Genomic DNA, 15,312 nt, shown 5'->3' with positions numbered 1-15,312 from the left:
CTGTATACTGACGGGGATGCTGACACCCAACGGCAATCTCAGGCTCATCCACTATAAATACCTCCATCACATGTACCACACACCTCATAGACTCCACAGGTATGGCTTAAGAGATAACTCTAACTGTACAAGATGTGGGCAGGAGAATGCGGACTTTATGCATTTAGCTTGGCACTGTAATTCGGTGGCGCAATATTGGGAACGAGTGATACAGACCATTAATGCCATACTCGGGGCAACTTTACAATGCACGGCCAAAATTTGCTTGCTAGGAATAGTTCCGCAACTGAAGGCGCACAGGCGAAAACTGTGCAATTGCCCTGCTAATGGCGAAAAGGAGGGCATCGTTGCACTGGAGTAGTAAATTGAAGCCCAAGATGAAAAACTGGCTGGAGGACTTGACATATTGTAGTGATACATTGGCCACGTACGAGGAGGAGCTACCGGCAGGTTCACGCCCCAGAGACTATTGGGCACCCTTCAGACAATATCTGCTAACGATTGCTTCTGACAATGAGACACCAATGGTGCAGACCTGAACCTGGCCACCTGCTGCTAAATGTGGTTTTTAGAAGTGTGATGGAGGGGGGAGAATGCTGTGACACAGTGCTTTAAGTTTTTAGGGGTTTTGTTAATTTTTTTTCCTCTAGGTTGTTGAGGTTACATATGTAATAAATAAAATGTGAGACCGAGAACGCAACTATATCAGAATGCAACATTGTCGAATAACATGCATGATAACTATGTCACGAAAGCGCCGCCGGACCTACGGTTGTCGGCTGATGGGCCGTGTAAGAACAGAGTCATAATTGGAGATACCACCAACATGTACAGCCGGCCTCATCAGGTTGTAGGCGATGCAACTGTATATTACCTATGTGGCAATGTGAAATAAATGTCTTACACCAAAAAAAAAAAAAAATGATTGTGAATTTCATCCCCTGGTTTGGATGTGGCTGCGGTTGATTTAAGATTTGACTGGACTCCAGTAATGAAGTTACGGTATTGACAGCCGGGGAGGTCTGGTTAGAATTTAAAGACACAATTTCATTGGAATCATCATTTAAAGTTTCTGATATATAAGTGACTGGTTCACTCGATATCGACCTTAAGTTAGAATCTATTGTAGCAGTTGGTGAGCTGATTATTTCTCTAATATCTAAGTCCTTGGTCGAGCTGCCAGAAATAGGAGTTGTTGGAGCAGTTGAGGGATCCGGCTGTGCAGTAGTGATGGCGTCATTATCAACCGGTTTGTTTTCAGTTGGTGGGGGTAGTGGGATTGTTGCATCCGTTTTAGATTTTGTTTTATCCGCGGTATCCGTGTTATCCACATTATCTGTCCCCAGAGTTGTATTATCCCTTATATGTAAGCCGTCGTCAAAGCTTGCTCCTGATAGCCTTAGGGCCATGCCCTTCACTCCTCCCTTTGCTTCGATCCACTTCCTCAATGGGCTATCCTCAATTAGAGCCTTGCGTCCCTTTTTATTCGTAGAAGGATCTTTACTCAGTGATTTGCGAGTCGTAGGTTTTTGTTTTTGTTTGATCTTGGCTTTAAATTTTGTTCTCTTTGTATTGTTGGCTTGTCCGGCATGGTCTCTGGCAGGAGTTACCTCTATATCTGGCTCACTCTCTCCCGAGATCTCTTCATAGTCTTGATTGGAGTCTTCTACTGCCCTCTCAGTTTCAATATTTAGTGAGTGGTCATTTTTATTGGTTAATTTGTCTACCGGTAGCTCCTTTGTAGTTATCGCAGTCTCTAATATGGGCGTAGAATTCTTAGTTAGATCGCACATTTCAACCTCGTACCTCATAGTTAAGTCCGGTGCTGAAGGTATACGTGTCAAATCAGTGTTTTCAGTATCATGTGTGGCACCATCAGTAGTAACTATATCCACATGTATGGCATCAGTCGCTTCATCTCTTGCCTTATAAATTATAGTGTCAGGTTCTGGCTGGTTGTTTTTATCAACGTTTGCATTTATGTTTTTGTGCTTATCTTTATCTCTGTCCTCCCCAGCGAGACTTGTTTGACTAATATCTACATTATTGGAAGGTGTACCTGAGATGCAAATAACGTCCGTTTTTTTTTTGTACCTAGCACAGTATCTGACACAGTATCTCTGTTAGTGCTGCTAGTTAGAGCAGCAACAACCCCATAAAATGAAACTAACACAGCCCCAGTCGAGCATTTCCTGCTTACTAGAGCTGGAGAGCAGGCTCCCGCTAAAAGTCCTGTGACAGTCTTAGTTTGTTTTGCTGACCCCGCCATTATCGTACCTGTTTCGTCTTGCCTCAATGCTGTTGTCTTTCCAGCTCTGCCAGTCCTGGAGGAGCGAGTTGCCTGGCGTGAAGTCATCAGCACGGTAACAGCGGAGGTGCTCGGGTCTGCTGTTTCCACAGGATACGCCGACTGATCCTCGGTAGGTGCGCACAGCTGTGCAAGGGTCAGCCCAAGGCCAGGGCCCGCCCTGTAGCACGTCCGCTCGAGCGCTCGGAGGAGACCAGTGTTTCGAAGCCTCCAAACCAGCACCACCCCTCTGCTCAGTCGATAGGCAAGACGCAGCATCCGAGTCGAACAGCAGTTAGATTGCAGGTAAAATGCTGGAAGGTTTGTTTTATTTCTCCCCCTTTTGTTATCGGAAGATGCGCTTTTGGTTCAGCAACTCTTCGGCTGATTCCGGCACTTGGCTCGCTCTCACGAAGAAAATGTAATTTGGCAGTTTTTCTGTTGCAAGGTTGCACGGTCATTTAGTGGCTCTCCAAGCTTTTTCCATGATAATTTTCAGAAGCGATACGGAGCGGCTCCATGCAAGCTCCTTCACTCGGTGGCGTCAGCCTGCCATCTTGGAAAATAGGTTCCCCACAAGTTGGTTTTCAAGGTTCGTCGCACAGGGGCCACAAACCAACGGGCAAGTTACCGGGCCAACGCGTTGAGCCAAAAGATGCAGAAGGGCCCCACGCAGCACTCGGTGAGTGTAGAGGGGTGAGCTTCGGTGCAAGAGAGGCTTAGGGCTGGGGCTTCTCAGACCCCAATGCACAGCTTCGAGGATCACTCGTGGGCTGCACGGTCAGCATCTCGTGGTCTTTCCAAGATGGCGGGCCCCACGCTTCAGGTCGCCTCCACGGGTCTCAGCTCTGCAGGGACTGTGGATCGGGCTGTTAGAAGGCAGGCTTGCTTGGTCTGGACGATCTCTGTTGCTCAAGTTCCGGCGGGAACTACAACAAAGCAAACGTTGAGGTGCTGGATGGTGCCTGTTTGCACTGGGTGGTCACTCCTTGACCACAAGGGAGATTCTTCAGTCGAGTAGGATGTCGAAGGGTCCAGAGTTTTGTTTCATAGGTTTCAGTTAGGATAATCTGAGTGCTTTGGCACTGCTCCCATTCTTATACCAATCTAGGGGGCTGGATTACCTGCTAGGTGCCCTCCTATGGGTGGGACCCAGGAAGGGGGTGGTTACACACCTTTCCCTTTGTCCAGGTCGCGCTGGGACTGGGGCTGGTGTGCCCCAGAACCGGTTTGACCGGATTATGCAAGGGGAAGCCTTGTGCGCCCCAGGCAGTGTCTGGTTTCTTTCAAACCTCCCTGCTACAATCCACTATCTCCTGTCTGGGGTGGTGTGACACCTCCCCGCGACAGGAAAGCTTTTGTCCAGGCCTCCTCGGCTGAGTTTTGGTCAGCAGCAGGAGGTCAGACTTGTGTCTGTGGCAGAAGCGTCCATTTTGTGATGCTGAGGCTCTTTTAAAATCAACCGCGTTTCAGTAAAGTAACATGTCTTCTCCCTCTAGAAGGGTGGAATGCTATCCCCGTCGACAGGACTGTCGAGGGGATAGTATTCCAAATCGTATGACACCTTACACGACATGTTTTGATAAAGCCAAACCAAAGTTAACATATAACCGCGAGGATTATAATGCACTTAATAGTATATGGTATGGCATTATCCCGGAACAGTTGAGGGAGTTGTTCTCGACAACTGCAGACCGGCTCAGCTCATGCTCGAGCTCCATCTCACATTAAACCACGCACTCTGCCTCCAGGATTGATAAGGCCTTCCATAGGAGTGACTCACAGGTTTATATGGGTCCAGATATAGGTTTAGATATAGGTATACTATATCTAAGCAAGAGGTGATTACACCAACTTGCCCCAGCTGAGTGATCAGCCAGTTGTGTCAATTTAAGGACCAGCCAGGGGTGGCAAAAGCTATGCTGCAGCCCCTGGTAGGCCTTGGTGGCACCTATGCCCTGAGCACCTATAGTGCATGGTACAGGGGCTGACAAGGAGTCCAGTTCCAATTGGGTTAAGTACCTATAGTACATGTATGTGAATTTAGAGAGAGAACAGCAGGCTGGGGGTCTGATTAGCAGGCCCTCAGCCTCATTAAGTCGAAAACCAGTGAAGCAAAAAAAAGTAAAAATTGGGGTGACCAAAGGATAGCAGACCCTACTCTCCTACAATTACCTTTTTGTGAAACAGCCAGAATCATTGACAGAATTATTGTTCAACTGGAATATGAATCTAGATTTGCAACTGTTGGTGTGGGAACGTTTATGGTTACACCTACTGTCTCCTGCCAGCAAAATAAAATTGACTTAAATTAATGTAAACTCAGCACTAACTTGGAGAGATTTCCTCTGTACCTTTTCACTCATTCTTAAAACAGGGCCAATCACAGGAGTTAATTATAATGTTCCAGAGAAGCACAGAAAATTGTCTTTGAAAGTGCTTTCTCGATACGCTTTTGCATACAATAACGTCAACGATTAGCACAAGGCAATTTAATGTTCAAGAGTAGCAGTTCAGAATACCCGGCTAATTATGAAATAAGATATCAAATTTCAGAAGAACCCAAAAGCTGTGAAGTAAAGATCTATGTTCACCGAGCCTTAAAAAAAATCTGGTGTACACTGGATAATTGCACTCCAAATTTTAAATATATTTGATTGATTGTTATGATAGTCTGTGTCAAATGACATGGACTGATGTCGAACGAAATAAAGCAATTCAACTAGCACTATGGAAACATTTGTAGAAGAAAATATCGGATTATGTTTATGAATGGAAATACAACTATATTGCTTTATTTCACAACATATATTGATTATTTTTACCTGGGAATATACTTATTCTTGATCGCATAGAAACAGTTGTACAAATCACTGCGGTGAATGCGAAGATCTACCAATGGCTTGAGCAGATGGATCCAGCTGAGGCTTGATTGGTATTTTACACTGCGAGATTTACAGTAAAAAGTGATAACGGATTCAATATCCAAAAGCAATACTGTTTTTTCATCTTCTGGCACAGAGAGCTGATCTGGGCAAGAGAAAGGGAGAACATTAGGTTAACATGTAATAAAGTCTAAAATTGGATTCACACAAACACAGTAAATCAATCTGAGGGATAGAATATGAACAGTCTGACTTAGTGTCAGTCATAAATAAATAAAGAAATATCAAACTGAAACCAGGACTCTGAGCAGTATGTACATATGCATTGTATATTTTTTTTCAGTAGAGCAGTTACTGCAGAGTACTCATTACCAGAAGCTTAAACCAAAAGGAAAGGTTACTTACTAGCAGTCCTAGGTCTGCATTACAGGAATCTTCAATGAAGTCATACATGTTAGAATAATTCCCTGCTGCATGAGTGGACCCCAGAGCACTTTCCATAGATGTAGTGTTAACTGAAATGCCACACAGGATGTTAGTGTCCATTTGTCATAAGCAGCACTTCTCAACAGGCTAACTGAAGCTAAATGGTTTTATGTAAAAAAACAAACTGATGAACGCCTGAAGAGCAGCTTCAAGCCTGTATTGCGGCATTCGATGTGGGTGAAGCTTTCAGCGGAAAAAATGTAGCCCGATAGGCTTACATTAAAAAAAGAGGGAAAAGCATCTTGTCTCTTAAAGACTCATGGAGCTTCCCATACCCACGATGCATTATTGGCAATTCTGTTTTTTGCTGTGAAATAGGTGATCTATCTGTTCTCATATTTGTTTTCTATTGCCAAACACTACCTTGTCAGGGATGGCAGGTGGAATGGTTAGGACTTCTATGAAGATTCCTACAATGCATAACTAGGACAAAAAGTTATCAACTTTGTCTTCTGCATTATAGGATCTTCACTGATTGTCATAAATATTATATTAGTTTCAGAACATTTTATCCATCAGAAGGCGGCTGGTGGGCAGAAGGAAGAAACACAAAATACAACAGTCCTAAGCATAGCATAGTATAGTAAGTATAGTGTAGTTTGACAAATACAATTTATCAATTTAAACAGATTCCTCAAGTTTTTCCTCCTACTTTTGGCATTGGCACCATTATCTGAATCCAAACAGTAATGTCTTGGGAATCGATTTTTATGTTGCCGCCTTGCAGATGTCAGTACCAAACAAGTTACTCTCCTTTGATAAAGCTCTTTCTGGTGGACACTATCTAACCACAGAGCCCTCACCTTGTGAATACCCCCAGGCACCAGAACCGATCCAGGGATTTTTCTCAGCAAATCACTCGAGTATCAGTAGGTGGAGTCATGCGGCTCTGCATCAAGTCCACCTCGCCCTGGATAGGACATCTGGTCCCCTACATAGCTGTCAACTCCACACACTGACTTCAGTTTCTTTCTGGTATCGGTCAGAGCTGTGACAGAAAGCCATAAATAATTAGATTGCTCCAGAGTGCAGATCTCTATAGAACCTTACTAGCATGGACCAAATAAGTCCATTGCACAGGACTGGAAGATGGGTGAGCAAATGAGAAATAAAAGACTAGATAGAGTAGCCACCAGAAAGGGTCTTACTGAAGAGAAGTTAACCTGTTCTTCTGCTGGATACTTCTACCTGCAGATTTCTCACCTTGTGAATAGATATTAAGTTAGTACCTCCCCAGGTGGTAGGTCTGTGAAATGGTTCAGAGCAGGGAATCCTCCAAGAAAGGACGGGAAAAATACTCCTCTTGCTGGACCCGACTTTCCCGGCAGTAGCGCCACGTGAACATGTGGAGTGATGCCCACTTAGCAGCCCATCAAATGTCCAAGACTGGCACACTGCAGGCCAGAGTAGTGGTAGCAGCCTTTGCTCTTTTGGAATGCGTATGTAGACCTTTTGAAGGCTGCTTCTTGGGCAGTACACAACAGATCTTGGTACATAAGACAAATCACCTGAAGATAGTTCTTTTCTGTACAGCGTTCCCTTTCTTTATCACAGACATATGTCCAACCAGCGTTCTTTGGTGCAACTGGCGTAAAAGCTCAGAGCGATCTAAATGCCACGGAGATGAAATCTTTCTTCCTCTTTAGATGGATGAGGTGGGGCAAAAAAGGCTGGCAGGGTGATAATACTGTCAGAAGTGAAATAGTGTGATAAAATTCAGGAGAAGTGCCACTTTCGACCCGAGGAGTCCCTTGTGTGTGACGAAGGTGGAATACAGCAGCTGGACCGACGGCAAATCAATCAATCGCTATCAGAAATATAGTGATTGTAGTAACTAGGGGCAGGGAACAGCTGTGCACTGGTTCAATCAGGTTAGACATAAGGAAAGTGAGGACCAAATTATGGTCCCACTGAAGCATCACAAATGGAGCTGGCAAAACAAGTTAGTCAACCCTTTCAATCAGGTAAACGTAGAAAGACTGAAAGGACCAACAGATAATCTTTAACTGTTGCCAAAGCAAAGCCCTGCTGAGCTAGCAAAATACAAATTAACTATGTCAGACAGCTGTGCCTGTAGACACTGGATATTTTGAGAGGTACACCAGAAAACAAACTTCTCCCAGGGTGCTGAATTAACTGTTTTAGTAGAGGGACACTTGTCTGTCAAGATGACACCTACTACTTCAGGAGGAAGATCAAACGCCATTAATTTTATCACTTTTTTTTACGCATGAAGGAGGAGGTTGTGCAGGCATGAGTGCAGGACCCTAACCTGCTTCTGCAATAGGGGGTCTCCTTGAAGGGGCAGGCAGATCAGAGGACAGATGCTCATGGCCAGAATCTCTGGATATCACACTCTCCTTGCCAGTCTGGAGCCAATAGGATGACTTGGGTTGGTCTTTGATGAACTTCTTCAGAGCTCTGGGCAAGAGAGATAGAGGAGGATTCAGTATAATCAATACTGTTTGGCAAAGATAGTCATTGTCTTCTGTTCTCTTTGTGACAAACATTCAAGGAAGGTGGGTTTTCGTAATAATATTGTCATTAATTTTACATTTGTAAATATCTTTTCTATTTTTTGGTTAGATCCCTGATATTTCCACTCAAATTGGAGGTACGCGTAACATTTAAAACCATTGGTTAAAAGTCTCGATGAAGGCGGATGGATGATCTGTATTACTCACCAGAACACGTATAGAGATTTTGTGTGTTTGTGACATCTGTTTTATGGGTACTCTGTTACCATATCATGAAATTCCATGCTTTAATGAGTTTTTTTTCAGTAGGAGACAGAAGGCCAAGAAGCTTCAGAGCCACTCTCTTTGAAGCCCAGGTCAAAGGCTGAAACATGTCTTGGACTCTTTGATGCAGAGGGAAAGCTCTGAAGAGCACCAAGCCAGGACAGGTCCAATGAAGGGGAGTCGTCGTGAAGGAGTCAGGGGCATGTTGATGGAAAGGCCCAACGATGTAAGCAGGTTGGCCGTTGGCTGGAGGTGGTTAGAACTGTAGGAGCTGAGCCTGCCATTAGCAGACAATCGTTGAGGTACGGGAAGACTAGTAACCCAACCGCAACATATGGGCATTGACCACCATCATCATTTGGGTGAAATTTAGTTATCACCCACAGTGCACTAAGATCTGAAAATGCTCATAGAACTGCCTGAAACCACAGGTAGAGTCAGTGGGACTGTAGGCCAGGGTTTTGAAGTGCCACCATTCAGTCTCCTGGGCAGACAAAACTTGGGCCATGGTGAGCATTTTGAACTTGTACTTCCTGAGCAAGAATGTCAGAGGTTGAAGATAGAGGATAGGGTGGAGGCTTCCATAATTTTTCCCCACCAAAAAGGGAAATGTATGTCAACCAGTCCTTATTTCTGATACTGGCACCCACTCTATGGCTCCCTTTGTTGGATGCAATGTTTCTCCACTTGGGGAGGTAAAAGGTGGCGCAACCTCTCACCAGTCGGATCTGTGCCAGAGAGTAGAAAACTAAATCGGCTTTGCAGGGGGAGAGGCAAGAGTTTCAATAGTGTGCTGTCTCAGGTGCCCTGGGCACTGACGGCCGTTCTATCTTGTAAGGCTTGTGAAGCCTGTTGCTGTTAAGGCAGGTTTTGACACTGCCTCAGTCTCCCTTCCGAAGCCTCGAAACGGTTAAAACTGTAGGGGAAACTGCTGTACTGGCATTCCAACCTAAGGGAGAGTGCCTGGTAATTTTGCTTTCTTTAAAGCGATCCACAGCTGAATCCACCTGGTTTCCGAAAGTGAGGAGTACCATTGAAAGCATCTCAATGAGGGACTGTAGGATGTTACTGGACACATCCATTGAGCGAATCCAAACCTGGCATCTAAGCACCAAGATGGTCCTGACTCTCTACACTAGCGGTCAGTGGTGTCCAAGTCCCGATCAGGAGTACTTCGCCATGTCTTGACTATCCTGAATAAAGTGCTGGACTTTGAGCATAATATCATCTGGAATGGTTTGTAAGATGTCCACCACCATAACCCACAACGCTTGCAAATATCTGCCCAGGACGCAGATGGCATTTACCGCTCTAAAGACAAAGCTGACCGAAGAGAACATCCATTCTCCCAATGCCTCCATCTATTTCAGGCTGTCAAGCAGTGTGGCCGGAAACGCATTTAGGATTGCTCTACTTATGGAGATCTGCCCCACAAGGCTCTCTTGGAGTAGTTTTCTGAAGATGGAAGCCAGGGTCCCCAGGAGCATGCCTATGCCACCTTGCAATCTGCCTATTAACTGTAGGCAGGATCCTAGTTTGCCAGGTGCCCAGTAGTGTATCAGTTAGAACCACATTCAAAGGAAGTAAAGGTTTTTGAGATGTCTGCCCTGGGTGAAGGACCTCTGTCAGGATGTTGGTCTTTACCTCTGCAGTTGCTAATGTAAGGTCTAGTACTTCTGCTGCTCTCATTATAACCGTGGAAAAGGAGACAGATTCCTCTGTAGCTTTAGCCAGTGGGGTGAATGGAGGCAATAGTCAAGGGATGTATCAAGCCCACTGGCATCCTGCCGGTCAATGAATAGTATCATCATCATAGAAATGGGTTTTAGGCGTCCTCAACAAGATGAGGCATTTTGTATTGGTGCAGCCATGTCTCAGAATTAGAATAAAGATGCGGTTGGGGGTGACTGCGCCCTCAGATGAAGTCGTGGTGGCTGACCCGGAGAGTCCGAAAGGACTACTGGATCACCTTCCAGCATTGGATGTGTCTGTGTGGGCATCTACACTCGGGGCTGCGCCATCTGCCACAGCGCATGAACACATGACTCCGTGCCTGGAGTCGGGACAGACTCCATGGTGGGGATTGAGGGGCATAGTCGGCATTGGGGACAAGCCAGTCGGCAGTAACTGACAGGAGGCAATCTCAGATACTTTGGGCCTGAAGGCGCTGCAGAGAGATCTTGTCCGGTACCAATTATTCTGTCTATGGCCTCCTTCAATTTACAGCGCTGTTGCTGGATCACTGATGGCCTGTTGTAAATAGATATCCCATCCAGAAAGGGAAGCATCTGTCACTATGAACTACGACTGTAGCTCCTTGTGACAGAGAACTCCTCAGTGGCGGTTGATGGGATTTGAAAGTGGGGAGTACCCTTTGTATGCTTTTAACATGCAGGAGCATTTCACTTTAGTGCATCAGTTTATACCACTATATTGTGAGGCATTTATTCAAACTGTTAATAAATGCCTCTCAATAAAATGATGTAAACTGATGTACTAAAGTAATACAAAGGAAGCACTTTTAAATAACGAGTTTAGGAGGGCGAGGCCAAGATGGCGGCAGAGTAGCAGCTCTTATGTGGAGCTCGGCTGTGCGAGGTCTGTACAGCTCTGTTTTCACCGGCACAGGAGCCATCACCTAGCCGTAATGAGGCGTGAGATGTGTCCGGACCTGCGGGAGATGTTTGAGGGTTGGAGCTCGCAGCGGCTGGCAGAAACTCCAGCGATGGCGAGACCAGCCCCGACAGGGGAGATATGCAAAATGGTGGCCTCTGTCTAGTGCAGCCAGAGGCAGCAGTGGTGCAAGGAGACTGGCGGTTGGAGTGGGTTAGCAGAGGCTCCCAATCCAGACATCGCCAGACGTGGCCCAGTGGGGTCTGTTGCGCCTCGACCTGGCTTCGGATCTGGCCGGGTGAAGGAGTGAATTGAACTGCTCCCTATTTACACATAGGGAGCTCCCTATTTACACATACCTAGCGCTTGGACGCCTCCGGGCAACAATTCGCGCTCTATAAATCGGCAAGTTTACAGTTTACACATGGTGAAGCCTCTCTGGAGTGCTATTTTGCCCACTCTGGCTTAAGTACTGGGGTGATTGATGGATTTGAGGCTTCTAACCAGCAGTATTTGAGCACAAGCTGAGTGGTGATCTGCAGCACCAATACAGTGTACTGTTATGCCTACTGGATGGTGCTGCTGGTAGATTTAATTACCTTTGCAAGATTCTTGGGGCTTACAACCAAGTGCTGGTAGTAGGAATGGTGCCGCAGCTGTTGCCCATGTAGGAGAGTAGGGTCTGCAACTCTATGATCACCCCAGATTTTTGCTTTTTGCTTCACTGGTTTACGACTTTCCCTGGCTGTGGGCCTGCTAATCAGACCCACAGCCTAGCTGTTCTCTCTCTAAATTGACACACATGTACCTTAGGTGCATTTACCAATTGGTACTGGGCCACCTTATCAGTCCCTGTACAGTATACCTTAGGTATCCAGGGCATAGGTGTACCCAGGGCCTACCAGGGGCTGCAGCATATATTATGCCACCCCTGGCTGGCCATCCAAATCTGACACAACTGGCTGCACGACAGCTGGGGCAAGGTGGTGTAATCACCCTTTGCTTTAGATATAGTATCCCTATATCTAACCCTAAAATGGACACATGTATTCCTATCAGTCACTCCTATGGCAGGCCTTTACAATCCTGAAGGCAGAGTGCTTGGAATTATGTGAGATGGTGCTCAGGCATGAGCTGAGCCCGTCTGCAGCTTGCGGAACCAAGTCCTAATAGCTGTTCCATGATAACGCGTACCATATACTCTTAAGTGCATTATAATCCTCGCGGTTATTTGCTATCTTTGGTATCGCTTTATCAAAACATGTCGAGTAAGGTGTCATCCGAATTGGAATACTAACCCCTCGCCAATTCTGGCGACGGGGTTAGCATTCCACCCTTCTAGAGGGACACGACATGTATGTAACTGTGAACCCCGGTTAAAGTTAACTCGAGCCTCAGCATCACAAAATGGATGCTGCCACCACAGACATAAGTCTGACCTCCTGCTGCTGGGAGTCCTTCCAGCGAGGAGAGCTTGGACAAAGGGTTTCCTGTCAGGGGCAGTGCTAGCACCATCCCAGACAGGGTTTTGAGTATCCCAGGTAGGCAGGGCTGAGAGGAAGGTGACTGCAAGTGGCACCCCGGTGCTCACTATGCATCTGCCGGTTTGAACCAGTTCCAGGGGCACACCAGCCCCTGAGCTGGGGAAAGTCCAGACAAGGGAGAGGGGTGTAACCACCCCCCTCCTGGTCCCACCCATGGGCAGGACCTAGTTGCGTGCCTGCCCCTTTTTGTTTTAGAATAAAGGTAGGAGCAGGCCCCCTTCCCAAATTAGATAATTCTGAATCTTCACTACTTTCCACGAAAGAACTCTTGAACATTTCTGAAGACTCTCCCTTGTGGCTAAGGAGTAGCCACCCTGCACCAGCGGGCACCATCTAAGCGCATGCGGTTTGCTGCACGTCCATCCTCCAGATCAAGACTGCCCAGCTCGACGAGACCCGGATTCCCTGGCATCTCTGACCTCTCCCTGCATCATCAGACCAGCTGAGATTCGTGGGTGTGACGAGACCTGAAGGGACCGGCCATTTTCTAAACTGCACGACGCTTATCCAGCACGACCGCCGAGGGATCCTCGAGTGAGTGCTTTGGGGTTAGAGAAGCCCTAACCCTGAGCAGCTCCAGCACCGAAGTCCAGCCCCCCAGCATCCACGAGATCTGCGTGGGGCCCTTCTGCTCTTTGCTGCTCACCGCGTTGTCCGGTCACTTGCCTGCTGGCTAGTGGCCCTCCTGACGACGAACCACGACGATTACACCGCTGGTCTGGTTGCTCCAGACTGGCCCTTGCTCCCTTCCAAGAGGGGAGCACCCCGGACCCTCCCGGTCCACTCCAGACGCCATCTTGACTCCACTGCGTGGGATTGCCTTTGCCAAGGTTTGTTGCCCCAATCCTGGGTCCAGCATCGCCGACAACAGGCACCTTCGTGGGACAGCTCGCACCTCCATCCTGGTCGCCGACAACGCCTCCTGGTCCGAGAGACAGCAGAGTCCAGCGTCGCCCACTCACCTGGTCTAGGTGACTTCATCCGGTGCCATCCTGGTGCCCACCTAATCACTGGCTAGTGGTTAAGAACTGAGTCCCCTCTGCTTTCAGGTCGTCTCCATCATCAATCCAGGCTTGGATCACTCCGAACATCATCACTGGTCGCCTGCCAGCAACTTATTCTTTCAGGCTCCATAGACTGTAACGAGGATTCCCGACGTCTTTTGAACCCTATGCAGCCGCAGCCCCTGGGCTAGGTAACTTGAGCATTTCGGTGCTCCAACGTAGGTTCACTATCTAAGTGTCCAGATCCTTTTTCGTTTTCAGTCTATCAAGTCGGATTCGTCCGATAACACTAACTTTACGAATACTAGTATAATGTAAATGTAAATGTGGGATACTTGTATAGCGCACAGTTACTCTACCCGAGTGTCCCGGCGCTGTAGACCGCTGGGGAACCCGTCCTGGTTTTCCCTGTGAGATGGTCCCTTTTGGGTATCTCCAGGGTGAAACCAGGCATCCCTGGCGTCTGTGGGGGCCGTTGTAGAGATGAGGCAAGCTAATGCCCAGAGTTGCCGAGTGTGCTCCCTGGTCGGAGTGGGCACCGATGCGAGAATTATCAGTCCGCTGATCCTGGTCCAAGACCCTGCCGCGTCGGGAATCGAACCCTGGTCCCGGGCCGTTCTCTGAACTCGGGTCTGCCGCCTCTAACCAGTGAGCCACACTTTGTCCCGCATCCCGCGTGAGAGTGCACACTCTGCACCCGATCTCCCTAGGCCTCCTGCTCCTAACCTGAAGGTTCAGTAGTGTAGTCCTAGCGATCCTAAAGCCTCTGGATCTTGTTACTTACCTGCTAGTATTTCGCATTCCACTTTTAGAGTATATGGTTTTTCGTGCCCCTCGGGCATTTGTGTAAATTGTGCGACTTAAAGTATTTTCTTAAGAGTTTTGTTGTGTGCTTAGCTCCCTGACTCATAAAGAGTTCAGGGTAGACTTGTTATAAATAAATATCCTTTATTTTCATAACAACTTGTGTGGTGTCCTTTCACTTGGTGTTCAAGGGGTATATGTGATGGTATAACAGCTGGCTTAACACGCCCTCTAGAGTTTAGCCTAAAGACTGCTCTTGTCCATGCTCCTAGGATAGCTGGTCTATAAGGTTGACTTACAACCAATCATCAATGAGGGTTGTTTGGAATGATACACAGTGATCACTAGAATAGTGAGCACTACATATCAGGCCAACTTCTCACAGCCCACATGGTGGTGCTGCCTATATCTACTATAGTGCGCCTCTGCCTTTGTGTCCCCCTGGGGGAGACTGGATGAAGGTGTCTGAGAAGGACTGGGTCCTGAGCCGTCTCCCCAGGTGGTGGAGCTTGGACCCTGGGGTACCTACAATTCACCAAGGTGGTGTCTAATCATTCCAAAACGGATGCCTCCAACAAAGTCTTACTAAATAAAACATCTACTAAAAAAAGCAGATGCCCGCCCGGATATACATCCACCAATTCCCACTCAAGAGTTGGGTACTGTGGCAGACACTATCATTTTGGAGGAACCAGTGACCCGCACTTAATTAGAGAAACTCGCAGCTCTTTGGCATGATGTTGCAGGTGATATCAGGAGTGTTAGGCAGACATGGGCGAATTGGGGTATCAAGTGGATTCCATGTAAAGATCTGGTGATCAATGAGAAGAACTCCATGAGCATGCCCGCGAACTATTGGAACTACAAAATTGAGCAGTGCACTACCGCTTGGAAGATTTGGAAAACAGGTCTCGACAATCCAATATCTGTAACAGGGGAATACCTCTT

The 15,312-nt window shown here is 47.1% G+C and overlaps 1 protein-coding gene across 6 annotated transcripts in view; it reads right to left on the bottom strand.

Annotated features, from left to right (window-relative positions):
* TBC1D23 (TBC1 domain family member 23) overlaps window positions 1-15,312 on the bottom strand; it is a 714,314-nt gene that overhangs the window by 575,853 nt on the left and 123,149 nt on the right. For all 6 annotated transcript variants that reach the window (XM_086934466.1, XM_086934463.1, XM_086934462.1 and 3 more), the window contains exon 4: window positions 5,113-5,317. In XM_086934466.1, coding sequence (XP_086790592.1) covers window positions 5,113-5,317 — 205 coding nt within the window. The remainder of the gene's footprint in view (window positions 1-5,112; window positions 5,318-15,312) is intronic.

The sequence above is a fragment of the Lissotriton vulgaris genome, chromosome 8, assembly GCF_964263255.1.
Source record: "Lissotriton vulgaris chromosome 8, aLisVul1.2, whole genome shotgun sequence".
Taxonomy (NCBI): domain Eukaryota; kingdom Metazoa; phylum Chordata; class Amphibia; order Caudata; family Salamandridae; genus Lissotriton; species Lissotriton vulgaris.
This window is presented reverse-complemented; position numbering and strand designations above follow the sequence as displayed.